At 40.9% G+C, this 19,718-nt stretch overlaps 1 protein-coding gene across 1 annotated transcript; it reads right to left on the bottom strand.

Moving 5' to 3' along the window:
* Positions 1–6,018: 6,018 nt before the first annotated feature.
* Positions 6,019–12,206, bottom strand: cxcl12a (chemokine (C-X-C motif) ligand 12a (stromal cell-derived factor 1)). The gene is made up of 4 exons (XM_047603669.1): positions 12,053–12,206; positions 10,242–10,359; positions 9,199–9,282; positions 6,019–7,543 (listed from the first exon to the last, which is right to left on the bottom strand). The coding sequence occupies exons 1-4, from the start codon at positions 12,117–12,119 to the stop codon at positions 7,516–7,518; spliced, it is 297 nt and encodes a 98-aa protein (XP_047459625.1). The 5' UTR covers positions 12,120–12,206; the 3' UTR covers positions 6,019–7,515.
* Between the last annotated feature and the right edge of the window lie 7,512 nt (positions 12,207–19,718).

Here is a 19,718-nt window from a genome sequence, read left to right as displayed (position 1 = left end):
ACTAAGCTAGATCTGTGACATTTGTGAGAAACTTATGTTACTTGCTCCTATTAACAGGTATTACTTTTTCCTGAGGTCAGCAATAAAAATCTGTCTGCGTGTCGAACAATTTATACCAGATTGATAGAGAATTCCTTTCAGTCTGGGTATAAGAAAGCCTTTGTTCTAAGTTTCTTTGATGTGTTTTACGTAAACTGCTACAGACAACTGGTTTGTCTATGGAGTTGAATTCTCAAATAACAATAGATGTCATTCCAGGAAGGCTTCATTGAGTCGGCCAGATGGATAGAAACAAATGCAGTGGGCAGACTGTAAGGTGGTTGGTCTTAAATATTCTTCTGAGCTCGTGGCTGCAGCTTCATGGCTTTATTCCACTTCCTTGCGAAAGACTAGTGGAAAATGGGAACTGCAATCTGTGTGATGTTAGGTGATGTTTGGTTTGGATGCTGAACTTCTGAGTGGGTGAGAATTTGTTGAGTTTCTCAGAACTGACCAGAAACATGAATGAAAGTGGAAGTAGCAATATCAACTCTGTCCTAGCTGTGCTGTAAAGTCTGACTTAAGAGTGATTGTCCGACAAGAAATAATAGTCTCTTGGGTTTGGTTAGTTGTTTTAACAGTCAAATACTGTATCAACAAATACTCAAATAATCTTAATTTCTGTTGAGTAAATTTGAATTCATTTACCTTTATTAACTTAGTGACTCTTTGGCAGATGTAGTGGTGCTTTGAGCTAAATGCTAATTTAACACTAACACTGCACACTAACAACGTTGACATACCAGGGGCCTACCTTACCATTTTCTGGAGATTCCCAAGTCTTTACTCATATTGGATAATTGCGGTTTTAAGCTAAGGTGGCGCCAAATTTAAAGTCATTTCCAGAGTAATCTAAAATCTTCCCAAAACAAACCAGTTCCATTTAGAGCAATCTCGACATAAAACATAGAGCCTTTTCACAGCAGCCGTTGTGACGTGTCAACTACAGATTTAATAGATAGCGCTGATTACGCTCCTGTTCTGTTTAAGAGGGCCAGAACATGCGGGCTCCATTGAAGGGTTGTGATACGCTAAAAAGAAAGTGACCGTTGTACATTTTTCAACTTGTGTTAACTTGTGGTAGCTACGTGGGGAGTTGTGTATGCAAAGTTCTTGGCGATGGAGCATTAACATCAGCTGTGAGTAGTGAGAACACCTCAGCAATTGCTGGAAGCCAGTTCGGCTCATTTCAGTGGAACAATAACTGGTCAACTTATTGTAGGAAATGCAAAGTCATGATGAAAGAATGTGGTCACGGGGAATATAAACTTTTTCCTCACACACATTTATCACTAACGGAGAAAACTCGAATTAAAATACACAGACTCAGCATCCACTTGCCCATGTTACAATCGTTGACCTCATCAAAAATTTCCAGTTGTGGATATCACAAGATCAGGCCATTCTCATGGAGCTCTCTCCATTTTCGACCCATTTGAAGGCAGCCACAGTCACCACTGAGTCATGTCTTTCGGAGAATATACTGTTCACAGGATTAGATTCTTTTCAACAAACCTCGTCAAATCAGGCCAAAACAATGCAGCTAACTACCTAATGAAATAAAGACAATCCCAAATATCAGTTACATAGAAATACTAGTCAGATGTATTATGGGTGAGATGGATGTTTCTTCACTTTGATTTTAGAAAATTTAATTGTTTGACGGTGAATAATGTTTGTGGAAGGTATAATGCATCAGACCTCCGTGCCTGTCGCTTGTGGACAGCATGCCCAGGCACTGAGTCACACTGGAGACTAACAGAAGTGTCTCTATAGTGGCTGATCTCATGGTTTAAAAACAAAAAGAAAAAGGAAAGTTAAAACACTGTGTGGCAATGGAGATGAAGCAACCATTGTATATTGGCTTCACCTCCAGAAAATAGACAGATTGTTTCTTTTTTCATGGTTAGTCACAGCCTTTATAGTCTTCGCCCCTCCTCTATAGATATTGCATTGCATCCGTAGTTCACCCACAAACTACATATGAGAGGACATTCAAAACACCAATCATTGAGGCATCACGGATAGATCCACCAATTACAATGAGGGTGATAATCCTGAAAGGAGTGGAGATGAAGGGAAACACAGTGTGTGAAATGTGCGGTTTAAAGTTGTTTTCAGCTTCTCTGGGCCCCACGGACAGAGGCCTCCTAATGTCCCCTGAGTGTGTGACGCCTTTGTGTCTTTTCCATAACTGACACCCAGAGTTCACAGTGTTTCTCCTGGGTTTGCAAAACAGATTCACTCTGTAGGAATTTAGCTGGTGGCATTGACCGGGGGGAAGGCCCCAGGTCCAGGCAAACATGTGTGTGGAGATGGATGGTGGTGAGACTCATAACCTTGGCAATATTAGCACATGAAAGGTGGAGAAACTGCAGGAGGGCTATTTTAACCGCTGTTAGGGGCCCATCTATTAGCCTCCCATTCGTTCACAAACAGACACACATGACGCTGTTGTTACACACCGCATGTTGGTCACTTTCAACATCCGCCACAGAGACTAATTCCTCTAAGACGTTCGGCTGAGTAATTTTGCCCTAATTTTGATTAATGTTCTGCAGGGTCACTGGCAGTGTTAAAACAATTAACAACACACAACGCCCCCTCCCCTCCGCACAATCAACAAGTCATTTCCCAATCATTGCTTGATTCCGTGGAAATGCGCTACGGGTCATCTGATACAAGAACAACTATGACTCTGCTAATGTTTCCCTTGAGGAGCGTAAGCTTTGTGCACACAGTGCCCCGGGACAGTGGCCTGGTCGGGGCAGTGGGGGTAAATAACAACAGAAGGAGGGAGCAAGACGGGCGCTCTGGTTGATGGAGAGCAGAGACTGTCCACACGCACACACACCAACCTCTCAGAAAAAGAACTTTCTTAAAAAAAGTTTATTTCCTGCAGTGGTGGAGGATGAGCGACATGTCTGGTCCTCAGCACATAGCGGGCGACAGGAGAAAGACACAACACAGTACATTACATCTGCTAGGCAAGGCGTTTTTCTTTTCCATGGTGTTAGAGAAGTTTGTTGACTGGTGGTAAATAAAACAAAGGAGGATTTCAGGATTTCAGTGGTTACAGGCCCAGCATATTTATATGGAGTAAATGCACTGCAGATTGCATAAATATTAGACACAAACCTGTTATTTTAGCTTTTCTCACAGCACTGTAGGTTTCTAATAGTTAACCTGTACTTTTTATGAGATATTCGCCTCTGTATATTATGCATGGGTTCAGAGTATAAAGCAGGGTGCCAAAATATTTAAACAGACAGTATTTGAAGAGGAAAAACTGAAGATCAGTCCCATATGACACCCAGGTGTCTGCCCTGCAGTAGCTGACCCTGTGCTCCGAGCTAATTGGAAAAAGGGTGAAAAGGTTTCCCTTGGTGGACCAAAAGTGACTCAAACTGCTCCTTGTTTCATAATGGAAAACAAAAACAGAAATATAACGTCAAACAGTTTGGCAGCCCAACACAATTTTATAATTTCTTTGTCGTGCTTGAATTTAAGACTCAAATTAGTGTCATTCAAAAGTCTTTCAAACCAGACCAGCTTTTCCATGGGGAGTTAACAGATGTAAGCAAACCAGTGCATAGCAAAGGGCAGAGAAACCCCAGATCTCTGCACATTCACATGTCCATTGTGCCAGTTTAAACAATTCACAATGACCTGACTCCTCGCTTCCCTCCAAGCGATTATCACTGTCACTTTACTTGTCCTTCATCAAAACCGCAGTGACTAAGTGGTGTCTGGGCTCTGACCACCTAAAAGACTCCACACAACAATTTTCCATCATCCCTTGACATTTTGGGTGGTTTAAATAGCTGTGCTTGAATGACAGCTTGACTCAGCGTACACAGCCAAAGTAAAGTTTATGTCTTGGAGTAAACTTAAGAAGTTACACATCACACATGTAGACGCACATGAAGATTAAAACTGACCTTGGTTAACTTTACCACCTTGTAGTTTTTATTAAAACCTGGTCGGACCGCACAGAGCAATCAAATTAGGGGTGAGTTCTTGAAGTGGCTTTTCTATGACCCTTGTTGCCCTTGCACACACACACACACAGTGATATTTCATATTTTCATGATGAACAACCGCTAAGTGGCATTTCATTGGCACCACATCTGGGAGCTCTTATGGCTAAAGATCGAGGGAAAATGTACGTTGAGTTAAATGGGCGCACGCATTCACATGGTCTCTCTTATTTCTGTGTCATTCCCTGCAATTCACATGACAAATCTTCATCCGTCTGTCCAGGTGTCAATTGTTCGCTTGACATTGCGGTTGAACTCCAAACCCCGACAGAGTTCTGGAGGCAATGCTGAATATGAATTTCATACGTCTTTTCCTGTCTTGTACATTCCTCGGCCCTCAAGCAAACCAGAGCTCAAACACACCAAGGTGCTGAGTATTAAATATTTTTAGAATATTTCGCAATTTTTTAAAACACAGCATTGCAACACTTTTTTTTGCACGTCATGCTGCACAATTGAGCCTTAAATTGCTCCCTGGAGACAAATAAAGTTTTCTAAATCACTTCAATTTCAGTCTTAACCCGAGTTCCCGAAAATTTTAGCAAAATCTGGAGTGAGTCAAAGCTGATTATATATTTGCGCTTCTCTCTCAGGGGAGATGAATATGTGAGACACTTTGGCTGGATTTGCTGTGTGTTTATTTAGGCGCTGGGCTCAACCGGCCCCAAGCACCAACATGGCACAGAATAAGATCCGCAATGTAAATCTGTCAGTTAATCAGTTGTTCTGTTCCACCTCAGTAAACTTGACGTGCAAACACATCTGTCCCTTAACACATCTCCTTCTGCCTTCTAGGTCCTTGAGTTGAATGAATGACAGAGCTTTACAAGCTATGTGAGATATTCTTTGAGATTTCGCCACGTTTTTTCCATTTCAAGTAAATGTAATACGCACATAAAATGCAAAGTTAAGCCCTTTTACGTTCCTGTTTTACAACGCCCCAGCCTTCACGGCACCAGCGCACAGCACCTGCATAGTTTAACTGGTGGGTGTTGGCAGCGGTCCCAGGAACACAATGAATTATGAACTATTACAAACAACTGCTTTTCATTAGAGGACATTTCGTGTTTGTATATGTTCTTAGGCAACCTACGTAGATCCGTCTGTGATGATATGGCCACAAAAGATAAGCAGTTAGTAGCATACTGCTGATAGACGATAGAAGACAAATGAATGATGTGAGCGATTTGTCATCGAACATTTCAATGAAAGAGTCTCAGTCAGCATTTCTTTTGTAAATGGACCACTTTGGAGAGGAAATGGCCCACGCAGTGAGATATGAGAATCTGCCCCTGTGATTTTGCTTCCTACTGTTCACATTACCTTGGACAAAAATACTTGTTTCTACCTGCAGGGAATTCACTTTAACACAGTCAATTACATCTGATTCGTTTTCATTCCACATGAGTGCTACCGACATTGGGTTTTTTTTTTTAATCTCTGATTTCAAAGCTAATCAGATTGTGGACTCGGTTGTGGACTCCCACTCACATCTCCTTATCTCCCCTTGATGTTTCAATCAGCACACCACTCCCATCACATATACTGTACTACTGCACTCCGCCCTGAGAGGGGAGTTAAAAGTTCATCCTTTTTAACTCTAATGATTTCCTAATGGTCGCTTGTTGAGTTAATAGTTAAATAGCAGGCAGGATCGCTGTCCTTGCATTTCATTCGCCCTTGTGAGTAAAGCTAAACACATGTTCTCACATCAAAGCCCGTAAACCGACCCGCTGACCCACCGCTACAGTAACATCATGGCAGCTGTGTGTGTCGAGCCCTGGCAAAGCTTGCTCTACACTCAATATAAAGATGTAAAGGTCACTTAAATGAGCAGTGTGCAGCATGTGAGGGTAAAATTGTGATTATTTATGCCTGAAAGGCTCCATAGCATGTGCAGGAAAGCATAAATCATCGATTAAAAACAGTAACCCCAAGATTTAAAAGTTTTTTTTTTTTAGTAGACCAGCTTTATACAAGTTTTACAATGAAACACTGGATGGCTCAGTTGTGAGAGTACAGTTCCTTCATTTAAATGTTTGGATTCGATACATAAATGTGTTGAAGAGTACAAAAATAAAACATTTGTATAGTATTAATTTTACATAACATGTATGACAGGAGAGATCCAAATGAATAGATGAAAAGATCTCCCAAACGTTAACAGTTAAATGCAATTACACATTCAGTGATCAAAAGGAAAGGAAACATAAAAAAAAATAAAAAAATTAAGACAGAAAAATAATGACTTTAATGATCAGAGTTAGTGAGTAATATTAAATTTGGTTGTTAAAACATGAATACGTCAGATATAAAGTGCTATCTGCTTGACAGTTGTAGGTAGTCGCAGCTATGTACAGCTTTTAATTGCGAGTAATGGTGATACATTCTGTGATGCAACAGTATTGCATTGTTTCTACTGATGCGGTTTCAGATTGTTGTGCGCCCTTCTTTTAATTTTGTATTGAGAAAGTATCTCAAGCAGAATCCCAATAAAAAAGGTTCACATTGTTATAGTTAGGCAGCTGACTGTGATTGCTGAGCGTCCTGATTTGCTCTTCCCATATCTCGTTAACTGACATAACTCTTGTGATTCCAGTAAATTTCAGCTGCTTATTGGTTGCTCAATTAAAACAGTTTGTGAACCAGATGTTCAGCTTTTCCCAAGAGAATGAACAAGCAGACACAAGCAGCACATGGTCGCACAATCACAGCCGCAGAACGACTCAGGAAATGCCCAAGCTCTTTTGGAATCCTAATTTCCATCACAAAAACATTGTAATTGGTATTTTTATTAGGATCAAGAACATCTTGTATTGAGTCTTGTGGGTAGCTAGCACACTCTGAAATTCCTTGGTGTTAATTAACCTGACTTTTTAGAAGAGAGACTACACATTGTTCCTTATTTTGTCCAATCAGTGAGGATCAAGATAAGAAGATCCCGTGTTTAGGATACGATATTGGCTCAGAAGAGCAAGAACCCTGCACTTACAAGTGGGACATTGACTTATCTTTGTCGTGAACTACACCTTTCCCCTTTAAACACTTTGACCCCGGGGTTTACGTCTTTTTCCTAAATTACATAGAGGCCAGAGGGACGACGAAACCTCCAAAAATAGCTCTTTCCTTTTAAAGTCCATTAACAAAAAAGTATATACATTGTGGTTAGAAAAACATACCCTCGCTGATATAATTGCACTTTGCACTAACAATGTTTGCTATAAGTGGTGAGAGTGGTGGCGGTGAAGGCGGGCGGCAGGACAGGTGGGTCGGTGTTCGTGGTGAAGAGTCGTTGGGTCGTTCCATGCAAAAGGCCGCCACATGGCAGCGGGGATAAGTGCTGTTCAACACACCAGAAGATCTGTGACGTAACATATCTGTGACGATGGTCCGAACGCTCAGTGGCGGCTTCAGGAGGGCGCCTACTGTCTTTTTTTTAGTTGGCCTGTTTGGATTTCTTCATCCTGGAAAGGAAAAACCAAATTTGGCATGAGAACAGTTGTATTTTGTGCTGATTAACAACGTTTCTGTCAATTTTTGGATGGAAATGAAAACAACTGATTAAAAAGCAGCTTTGGCAAGTGACAATATCTTGATTTGTATAATCCATCTGGACAATAAATTGTATGTTAACTTGTCAATAATTAACACCACATTGAAAAAAAACAATGTGTTCAAGTTGCAAAATGCTGAAAACTTTCGGTTCCAGGTTATGAAACAGAAACAGATTTTACGGGTTTATACGACCAAACCGTTGGCCTTGTAAACAAGAGCTAAACATTGTAATTCATACATTCACTCTTTTATTTTTAGCTGGCCTGTTGGCAATTAAGCAATTACATTGTTATATTTAAACAACAAAAAAAAAGAATAAACTGTCTAAAGACGTAATTGTGCAGAGTTTTAATCTGCAGCAGTCACAGAGACATGCACCCATACCACAGCATAAACTATATCTTAATGGTATAAATTCCTGAGTGTGGGTGGGCTTTTTCATTATTGACGTTGGGAAAATACTCTACCACATTTGAGACTGATAAAACAAGGTAATCATGGCTTTGTTTACCAGCCTAAAGAGTAGCATAATGCATGAGTTACAGCCGTGTGCATTTCTACACTTTGTAAAGAAGTTTATCCCTCCTCCCCTTTGCCTCTATGTGTAATTGCAAACACATTAGGTCTGATCCATTGTAAATGAGCACCATCTACTCTCTACATGGGCTTTTTTTTTGTTATGCAGAAGACTGGTCACACCTTGAGAAGTCAGGGGCTCCACACTCATCCTTGAGACAGACAGTCTGACTGCAGGACTGACGGGGATCACTCAGCGGGTATTGAGTGTACAAGCCAGAAGCGAGATTGATTGCATGAATGCATTTAGTGATCCCGAAGACATGAAATCCATTTATTTTATTTTATTTTTTTCCTGCATTCAATCAAAATCTTTTATCTGTCTCTATTAGACAGGTTGTTTTAGTTCTTTAAGAAGGTGTTACTGCACAGAGATGGCAACTTGATCCCGTCTATAAACTTTAAGTTTTTTCAGTACTGTCTCCTTCCTCGGGGCAGGAAGGAGACAGTTGATGTTGGCAGTGGCTTACAGGGCTTTCAGTCTCAGACTTACTTTAACACGTAAACAGAATACCAAGCTGTTGAACTGATGTCACATTAAGTGCCAAAAAAAAAAAAAAAAAAATAAGGGTTGTTCTATCAAGTTATTCAGTTATGACCAGCAGTGAACCCATAACAGCCTTTTAGCGAGAGCAGATTACATGCGGTTTCAAAGCCTTTGCACAAACCCACATCAAGTCAATAGTTTGTGTGTGAACATTGAATTAGTCTCTGCACCCATTTGGTCATGTACCAACATGTTCCAAGTTCGGGCTCCAATATAAATTGAGCAATTGAGAGCTGTCACACTCACAATGGTCTATTGGTAAATGGCCAAATGCGCATTCAGGCTTTTATATTCATGCATTCTTTACTTTAAATTTCTATGAAGTGGAAGTGATTTTCCAGCCTCTGAACAAGTTACCTGTTAAAGGGTGACAACAGACGAAAAGGATTGTGTATTGCAGCAAAAATATAACTCCCACCTAAATCCATCTTAGACACTTACTTGTTGATGGCATTCTTCATGTACTGCTGCAGCCACTTGAGCTCAGGGTTCACACACACCTCTTTATTGCTCTTCAGCTTGGCACTGGTCAGAACAAGGAAAAGAACATCACTATACGTCAATGAAAGTGTGAATTATGCAAAACCAGCGACACTATACATCTTAGCACTTTGTCATCAAAAGACCAAATTAACACTGTGTTGTCAGTTTGACACACACAGGGAACCTTTTCACAGTGTTGCCAATCAAACTTTTACCTCAAATTGTGACGCTGCTCTAAATATTCATGTGTATTCATGGGAGACCATCTTTAATGTTTCACTCTTTTATTTACTCGCCAAATTTATGTGCAGAGAACATATGAGTGCACTGGGGAGGTCAACCCCTCAACATGTAGCTACGGGCTACTTTCTAAATCCAGCACAGCCCTGTGGTTATTTCAAGAATGGGTCATAACTGGATCATATGTCTCTATGTGGGCGATCATACCTCGTTTGCCGCACATGTGCTGTTTCTGAGTAACTAAAAATCTTTTCTTTGTCTTTCCGCATGTTTATTTGTGAGACCTGCCAATTTTATTTTTCCACTGCCTGTTGTGACCCACCACATTATCCTTGTGTTGTTACAAGCTGTAACAATGAACGTGATCAGAACTAAGGCTTGTGAGCGCAATTTTGAGCAAGAACCCCCACATGCATGAAAAACAAAATCGAAGAAACCCAATTACAAAACCCTCAGATGTGGCCTTCCTTCTCTCCACCTCCTTTTTATGTTCACTTATGCTCAAATGGACTACTTCCTGGAGGACGCGTCAGCGAGACAGTTGTAAAAACGTCTTGCTTTCTGTGAATGTGCGAGCGAGTGACAGAGGGGCGTGTGCGTATACATGCATGCACAACTCTTTTCTCTGGCCTGTCGCCTCTCTGAGATTGATGGTGAGAAATGTCCAACAAGGGAGGAAAAAAACATGTCTGAATTTTTAGGGCCATGATGGAAATCATGCTGCCACTGAAAGCAACGTAAAAAAATCCCACAATACTCACATCACTTGGAAGGGGCAGTTAGGTGTGTGGATGAACTTGAGCTCTCGGATGAATCCCCGTGGGAGGGTGTTGACGGTTGAACGGCAGTAGCACCTCTCCACCAGACTGAAGGGTTTTGCTGAGGAGGTGGAGATAAGTATCAGTTAAACAAAAACAATATTCACAGCGGTGCACGTTTACAGAAAGCAACGACTCAGGTTAGATGGATGATGACCTCTAGAAAGATTATTTTCTATTTACTGTCATTGTGGAAGACACGTTGTACAGTACAGATTCTATACAAATATAGAATCTAAATCTAAATTAGAGATGAATGGGATTTCAATGTGAGTAAAAATATGAAATAAGCATAAATCTGACTGTGGAGTAGGGAATATGATTGTGGAAGTGCAATGTGTTGAGCAAATCGTTACCTATTATAGGTAGGTTATTTACATGTAGTATTGAGGGATATAAATAAAATGAATTACTAATTCATCCACCAAATGAGATGACAAATCATGAAACAAACTAATTCCTCTATGCACTCTATCCTCTTTGGATCAGCACCTTTAAGTGCAGCGGGACCTTTGCAAGCCAACGGCAAAAAATGTATGCATTGAAATCTGGCATGTCCTCTCGCTCTGGAGATTTTTTTTCTCTGGAGATCCAAACTTGTGTGTCTCTTGCAGCATCATGAAGCCTGGAGTCAAGGCTCATCAGCGTCACAGAACCCATTCAGAGATATGGAACATTTATGTATGTGTGTATGTATGTTTAAGACTCACAAACACTACACTCTTTCAGCCACATACAACCATGTACTGTGTGGTCCTTAAACCAGTTCATGATGAATGTGCATGCTTTCCATTACGACCTCCGCTTTCAGTTTTGTACACAGAGATGTTCACGTTGAATGTGAAAAAAAAAAATAATCTTTTTTTTTTAAACTTTCGTGACAAAACACGTTTATCTAAGCAGACACTGTCAAAAATTCTTAAAATCATTTAATACCAGTTTAAATAAACAAAAGCGAGTTTTAAGGAGAGACATATGGTGAGAACTACCGCTGTAGATAAACTCTATGCTAATTTTTTTTTTACACCTGATCCAACGGCATTACCATGATAAAGAGCGCGACACCTTCAAGTAGGGTGACTGATGTCGCCATGTAGACTAGCTTACAGATGCCTCATTTGCACGTAATTAAATGAAAACAAAAGTCACGACAAATACACGCGTTGATCAGTGATCCAGCACGGATTTATTGCGACACCATGAGCCACATGTGCAGCCTGGTGGTGTTTTACGCACGGCAGGAAACGCGGCAAGCTTATATAAAACTTCAGTAATATAAAATTTGCGTAAATCAATGCAAACATTAATCAAAATATAAAGGGTTTGCGTTTGCATTTAAACTATGCAACACTTGCGACTTGATTGTTTGTAATTATTTGAATCATCATCTGTCATCTGATTTAAGACGTCAAAAATAAGTTCTGACTTTGGAGCATTGTTTCTCGTGGAAACTGCGATTTTCACGTGGTGAACAAATCAGTCTTCACTACTGTATCACGGCATTTTTATTGACGCTCTAAATGGCAACAAGTGTGAAATGGAAAGCTTCATCTGTTAGATTTCTGATGCATTTTTTTAAACTTATTTTATTAACCCCACATATCGTGTCAATTACCGTTAGAACAAGGCGTACTTTGCAAAGTTCCCATTATTTTACACCGACAGCTGCAAATTTGTCTAATCAAAAACCTTCACGAACATAATACAACAAAACAAACAGAAAATAATAATAATAATAATAATCACATCTCTACCTTGTGATGGAGGCGCATACATCACCACGATGAGTGCAGCCACGACCGCCAGAAACTTGACATCCATTGTGCGTAATATCGTAGAGGTTTGATCCCGCTCAGAGTAAAGTCCAGAGGAGATGTGACAGACGGGACTTCGGTGGAGTGTTAAATTACGCACTACTGTCAAGCTACACAAAGAAAATGAATACACTTCCGGCCACTGATTGCATAATAAAAGCTCTAACTACACCGACTTCATTATCAGTGGAGCAGGATCATTTAAGATCATTCACCAATCTATAACCAAAGATGAAACTAATACTTGATAATTGACAAAGGTACATTTTGGCAATCAGTACCACAGAACTTTGTCAACATTGCCCTTTCAGCGCGAATGCTTTTATTTTATAAGAACTTCCAGTTTCCTGTTTCTTTTGGGTTATCACGGATGTGATCCACGCCATCCAAATTACGCACAATAGAACATTAAAGCCAATACCAGCCCCCAACTCACACATGCGCTCGACTGAGTACATGCACCTCTTGCATGTGCGTGAAAGACTTTCTATGCTCTAATGGGCTATGAATTTTTGTGCATGTAGTGCAAATTGCTAATTTGGTTTGTTTACACATTCATATCGCAAGGGATACATTTTACTCTACTAAGCCTGGTCCTTGAGACAGTTGTTGAGGCTATGAAAATAAATAAGAGACATTTCGGGGCATGTGTTTGTTTTTAGTCATGGTTTTTCTTCTCGGGGACTTCATTGGCCCAAATTAATTAAAAGTTAAAAGTGTAACTTGAGAGGACTAGCGTGTGGTAAGTGCTGTGTTACACCTACTAGTTTAAGAACACACAAACACACCCCAGTCTGTGGTTGGGAATGAAAAAAAAAAATGATACTAATAATTCTCGAGCAATTTCTTTTATTCAGCCGAAAGCCTTGTGTGTGTGGGTGCGTGCATGTGTTTGTGCGTAGGTCCTCACTGCTTGGGGCTCTGTTGGTGTGTTTAATTAGATGCAGATGTGAAGTTTTTCCAGACGTTTCATCTTCCAGAACAAACAGTCCAGTGTACATGTTGGGTACGCGTTAATATTATGAGTCAATGCATTGCTCAAATACTAGGTTACTCTCATGCATTAATATGCAGGAATACTTTTGCACACTGTTCAAGCCATTCACTATAGAGACAAACTCAATGTGATCCCGCAGTTTAAATCCAGTCTGGGAACAAGCTTCACATTAAGGATGTTTTGTTACGTATCCTTCTGAATCACAGAGCGACAAGAATAAAGTGTATATGTTTTATTGGTTTTGTATTTTCTATTCTTTCTTTGGTCAGTTATTGCAAACGCATACTCTCATCAAACAACTGTGGGAAAGCAAACCACCTGCTGACAGCACACTTTATCATGAAAATGAGTGTGGAATAGAAAAGGGTAGTTCAAGGAGAATAACAGGGTTTTACGCTTGTGATTTACTGCGTCCACGTATTTAAAGGAAGTACAAATCATCTTTTATTCGAGATATGTGGACAATGTCTGTCTCATTGATTAAGTATCCTCATGCAAAAAGTTCTTGAGGATTAAGTGATTTCACAACCAATAGACAAAGTTTGTTTGTAATTTTGTGTCCGTCTGAGAAATTTAGTTCAATATGTTGCAGACCGTCTGGGTTTTGGGTCTCAAACAGTAGTCACAGATGAAGCCATGGAGACCAGACAGACGGGAGGAGACGCAAAGAGGGTAAAATCAGTTGACAGCTGAAAGAACATATTGACTTCTCTCACAGGCCACAAAGGCTGACTCCAAGTGTGTGTGAGTTCGAAAGAGAGACTGATTGAACAAGCAAAGAGTAAAGGAGCGCAGTGCGATAGCTCAAGTATTTGCAAGGTTTGCAAGGTTCTCTCAGCTCAGGGTGATTGGTGACTTCAGAGTGTTTCAGATCAAAGTGCTATGATCACAACAGCTCATCATCGACCTGCCCGCTCTCACACAGGCCCGACATGTTCCACTGTACTTTCATTTCTCTGCTCTCTCCCCAACAGAGGGCTGTGAGCCTGCACAAACGTGTGCGGCGGGGTTTGCGCAAGCACAAATACAAATGGAAGTCATTTGTCTTGAGCTCGCACACACATGAAAGTTGTAAATGAGGGCCAACCTGTGACATGTCATAGGGGAGAAGTCAGAGCACATCCAACTATTACAACATTTCTGCCACAATCAGCAAGATTTACTCCTGTCTGCGGAGGTGAAAGGACTCTAGTAGTGTGCTTACATAAGCAAATTTGGCAGTACATCTTGCCCTATTGTTTTGTTCTTTCTTGCATTAACAAGTTTGCGGTTTCCATTTTCCTGAAGTGAAGCAGCTCTTTTTCTCAGCATTGGGAGCCATTTATATAAACAGTTTATTACGGGCTTTTATAATACTGAAAGTGAGAGAGAAAGTCTTATATTATAGTGTCATAGTGAATGATGAATGTTGATGGTGGTATTTGAATATGTGCCGCACACATGCATTGCACTGACAATATACAGTAAGTTTTACTCTGGTAAGTTTTACTCACACCTGTCCACCTTCCAATTTATTTGAGTTGCGGCGCAGTGATCTGCAGCCCATCTGTCCTCATCTGTGTTTCGGGAGGTCTCACTCCAGGGGTCCATCTCCTGCCCTCTGCATGAGTCATTTCTTACTGTAGTCTCTCAGAGCCCATAAGTGCTTCTTTTAACTGGAAGTGTAAATCACATATCTGGTTTTGCTCCGTTCCGAAGAAGCGTAGCAGGTGTTCTTCAAGGGGTTTGAAAAGCATCCTGATAAGGTTTGATCAAGCATTTTCTTTGTTGTTCAGTTTGTCTTACTTTAAGGCTTGTTGCCAAAGTAAAGAGAAGAAAGGCGAAAGAGAAACTGGTGGTAGAAAAGAAGAAATCAGACTTAGAATAGATTGAGTGTATCTCACATTCTAGTGTTATATTCACAAGTCATCTTGGATCAATTTACAGTAAGTGAATATGTAGCATATACACACAGTTTATTCCTCAACACAGCATCTGAACGTCAAACCTACACCCATCAAACAGTCTCATCATTATTAATTCCTCTACAAAGTGCCTTTTGATTGATTTTCCATGTAAATATTTAAAAAGCCCAGGTTTCCACAGGGTATTCGTAGGGAAATCTGCATAGCGTTGATGTTGAGGTGGAAAAACATGATTCTGTCGCATGCTTGTTAAACATTCCATAACTACTATTCATCTTTAAAAGGAGAGCATGTGTCCCTGGGGGGGCTGGAGTATGGATGGCTGAACGTATTATGGTGGAGTTGCCAGTCTCCATAGATCAGACTTTGGTTTGAGAACGTGCAGGCAACTGGCCCCAGCAGGAGATCTGCCACTGCTCCATTGAGGCTCTGTGAGGCTGTGGGCCTTCTGGCATGGCCCTTTGTCTGGTTTCCCCTGCATCCTCTAGAGAGTCACGAGTCCTGCGCCTTTATACCGACATATGGACCACCTCAATGGCCTGTCAACAAAGTCTTTAGCCATAGATGTTGAATCAAAGGAGAAACAATGTGCTGGACAATGGCTTTATAACCACTTGTAAGTAAAATCCTCGAAACTCCCCCCTGAAAAAGAAATTTTCTGCCTAGTGATGAAAGAAGTCAAATAGCATGGCAGAATTTTTCTATTTTTGTGTCTGGGCAGAGACCCCGTGTTTGTTGTCTCCATAAATCCCTCGCTGCCCTTGCAAATTAGTTCTCTTTGTTTTCTTGTTTTAAATAAGATGCTGTATAATCAGTGTCAAGTTTTGTCTTTCAAGTCATCCTTCAGAAAGGCCTATGAAACACTCAGTGGACTTTTTTACGTCACAATGCTGCCATCATTCATTTCTTGCAGAATAGAAAATAATACTGGACTGACAAGATGCACTACATAAACACGAGCTTTTCTTAAAAAATAACTCTCCATGTTGCATTAAACCATAAAGTCAGATTTAAAGCAAGCGGCAGTTGCGATTTTTATAGTTTCAGCTGTGAGGTTATGCCACGAGCAGGTTCTCATGAGCCACAGCTGGTGTGTGGAGATGGCTGGTTAGCTGGTCGATGGTGGATCCATGGAGTTTGACACCTGGTGCTGTCCAGCCACGGGAACAGAAACCCCTCAGCTGCTCCTGTGATGTTGCCCAGGAGGAGCCGAGAAAGGGCTCAGAGACACGGTAGTGCTGAGGGCAGGGCTGCTGAAGCGGCTTTTTGAAGTCTGGGGTGATGATATACTGCCGTCATGCTGTTACTGTATGTGTTTTGTTAATTGAAAGGAATGCGGCTGCGGTATTTCATCTCGATTCTTTAAAAAAAAAGAAAAAAAAGTGGGTGTATAGATCAGTGATGATTAACAACATTTGTAAAAGACAAGTCATAAAACCAAAGATTGGCGCTGGTTTGCACAAAATGTTCTGGATTTCGTCTGATGTGTAACACGGGTCGGTTTTCTTCTGTTTCTCCACTCCACATAGGTCAGAGTCTGTGGACTGTGAAGATGTATATATAGGCACATTTTGTCCACATTGTTGTTACTGTATTGCAACTGTATGTAAACACACATTACACACAAGGACAGATACGCATATGCAAACACACTCTTTCTCACAAGCGAAAACTCCTGCAGTTTATTTTGTCACTGAAACTGAAAACCACAACACAAACAATATGCTCCATGATTTAGCCCCAGCCACATGTTTAATGGCTGACAAAGGCGCTGACACACAATCCCTTTCTACATTTAGCCCTCTTTTCTTTTTCTGACTCTTTTAGACCCTTTGGCTCTTGCATTTGTCAAAGCATCTTCGCACAGTTGATGTTTTTGGCCGGTCGTTAAAGCCGATCCATTTGTGCGATAAAAAAAAGAAAAGAAAAAAAGACTGAAAGACACATGGAGTCTGTTAATATTTCATTATTCATTCATTCCTTTGTGTCACACAGCTCAAGTGTGATCCCCTACACTGATTCGATCTGTCATCAAGTTGGTATGTGGCCACGTTCTCTGTGCCGTGAAAGATGCAGAAACAGGTGAGTGTCAGAGACAGCTGTAACCCCGCAAAAAAAAACAACAAAAAAAAGAAAAGCATCTCCGATGTGGTTCCTGGCCCCAAAGGATGAGTGCTAAACACTGAATAATGTGGCCCATAAAACCATTCAGCATTGTAAAATTTAACAGTTTTTATTCTAGTCTGGCAGTTGAGTCCTGGTCTCCCAGAGAGATGTTTTTACATTTTGGAATTCATGTCAGAAATTCATCAAACCCTAATGAGAGCAAGAAGAAAACTGATATTGGCTCAAAAAAAAAACAAAGAAAAACGCAATTTAGTCCATGTGCCAGACAAACCTCGAGATTGTCCAGATTAAGAATAATTATACATGGGGCAATCAATATGACCTCGCATGCATTTAATTTACTAAGTGCACTGGACATATCACGTTTCCTGGACTCATCTGTTCTGGGAGAATCATGCAGTTATTTTGAAGAAATTACTTTCTCCCAATTCTGTCTCATCTTTTCCCCACTCCCTTTGTCACCTCTCTTTTGGGACAACCCCCCGAGGTCCTTCTATTCTCAGTCGTCCACTGAGCTGCGACGCCACAGCTGCTGTCTCTTTACTGCTCGTCCATGCCCAGGTCACTACATAAAACACTTAAAGAGTATTTAAAGAGAGAGTTAAAGCTACAGCTGTCAATCAGGCGGATGGAGTGGTTTAAACATGGCTGTCACTTTTACGGGTGCTCTTTGCCACTTAGGCAGGCTGTAATAGTAGGCAGCCATGCAGCTCTGCGTGGATGGGCACAGGTCTTTGGCTACAATCAAAGGCCTATTAATCAGAATGAGGAAATGGCCCACGCAGAGGAGCGAAGACAGAGTATCTTGTCCTCTTTCACATGGACAAATACGAGATATTGTTACATGCTATTCATCCTGCGTGGCGCCTTTGAAGTAATTCCCCAGCTGGGACATAGAGGGTGATTTTTCATGAGGCATAAATGAACATAAAGGGGACTGCGTGTGCAGATCTGCTCATGTGTGAGTGGACACGCAACATGAATGTATAGCGAGATATTAACAATGGTCTTCAAGTATTTTTAGAGTTTTGGATTTGTAAATGTTCCTTGATAATAATTTTGACTATGTGTGTGTGATAAATGATGACATGGCGGTTGGCCTGGAGCTATTTGCCTCTGCTCCTCTGCTATTGTTAATAAGCCATGTGTTCCTAGAGGCCTCCCCTAGGCTCACTTAAAGCAGCATACAGAGCACTAATGTTCCCGGGGGTGGGTGACAAATGAATGACACATAAAGGAAAGTACTGACAGAAAACGGAGAAAACAGGAAGCAGAGTCAACGACAGGTAAAGAGAGAGGAGAGGAGAGGAGAGGTACAGATGATGTAGAGGAAAGACAAAGTAACAAGAGGTGAAGGAGAAAAATGAGCATCCAGCTGAAGGCCTGTTTCCAGAGCTGGCTTTGATTAGTGACTGTAACCATGTTCTGTTCCTCATTAGCTCGGCACAGCGTGGAGGTGAAGCAGAGAGAGAACGCTGCCTCCTTCTGAGGGATTGGACATCGCAGAGTGCCGATATTCATCCTCCGCATGTCACCCCTCAAAACTAATGTTACCATAATTCAAAGACACCTTCTGATCTGATTGGCGGCTCCGCCCTGGGATTCACACTCTTAACTGGTGTAAAATAAGTGTGTTAGAATAAAGTGACCTTACGCGCAATAAAACCCACTGGTGTCTTCATCAAAGAGCCAAAACTGACGGAATGTCAAGTTCACAAATTTTAATTTTGGTCTCACTCTGTCCGCTCACAACTCAATCGTGGGCTTTTTTCTTTTGTATGGAAACAATAACATGTGCTCAGCAATGTCGGTCCGTTGCTTCTCCTTGATACGGAACGAAGGATTTTAACAGCTACTGGACGAATGCTATGAAATCTGAAACAAACCTTAGTTCCCAGAACTGAAATAACTTGGATGTACTTATGACTTTTTTTGTTAAATTTGACCATTCAGGAAAACAATAATTTGTTGAACAAAGAAGAAAAAAAAAGAGTCAACTGAATTTCTTTTGCAGTAACTAACGCAGTTATTGTTCCAAGAATCAGCAGAGTCACGTAATGTCATAAGTTGAAGTTGTGGCTAAAGCCGAGGCAAATACAGGATTTATGACACGCTTTAGGTAATGTTTTCCATTCATGCTTCACCTCCACAAGAAATGGATTTAGACATGATTTCTTAGTCTAAAAGTATTACATATCTTTGAAAAGTGTTGCCATGGTTGGAAGGGAGTCTCCCGCAAAGCAGTACATACATGTAGTCCAATTACGGGTGGTCTTTGAAGCTGCCACATCAACCACTACAAGTGGTCTTTTCAACTTTCTCCACATGTGGCCTGAACACTTGAGCAAACCTGACCTGTGTTTTTATGCTTCGAAAGTCATAAACTGTGAGCAAGACACACACGTGCACCAAGAAATCAGTGTTTCTGCCCGTATGGGAAGATGTCACTAGACACTGCGTTGATTTAAACTTTCATTGGGAGTTAATTTCTTTCTGTTGTAGCAGGAACAGCTATATACTTTGAAGATCCGACACCACTCTTGAGTGAAAACAGAAAAGCGCTGATCTGGAGTGGTGG

This window comes from Mugil cephalus, chromosome 13 (assembly GCF_022458985.1).
Source record: "Mugil cephalus isolate CIBA_MC_2020 chromosome 13, CIBA_Mcephalus_1.1, whole genome shotgun sequence".
Classification (NCBI taxonomy): domain Eukaryota; kingdom Metazoa; phylum Chordata; class Actinopteri; order Mugiliformes; family Mugilidae; genus Mugil; species Mugil cephalus.
Note: the sequence above shows the minus strand (reverse complement) of the source record. Positions and strands in the feature narration are given on the sequence as shown.

Excerpts from the sequence above, each read along its gene's own strand:
- cxcl12a (XM_047603669.1), bottom strand. The coding sequence starts at position 12,119 with ATGGATGTCAAGTTTCTGGCGGTCGTGGCTGCACTCATCGTGGTGATG. Across the intron at positions 10,360-12,052 it reads GTATGCGCCTCCATCACAAG|CAAAACCCTTCAGTCTGGTG; the intron begins GTAGAGATGTGA and ends CCACCTCCTCAG. Across the intron at positions 9,283-10,241 it reads AACTGCCCCTTCCAAGTGAT|TGCCAAGCTGAAGAGCAATA; the intron begins GTGAGTATTGTG and ends TGTTCTGACCAG.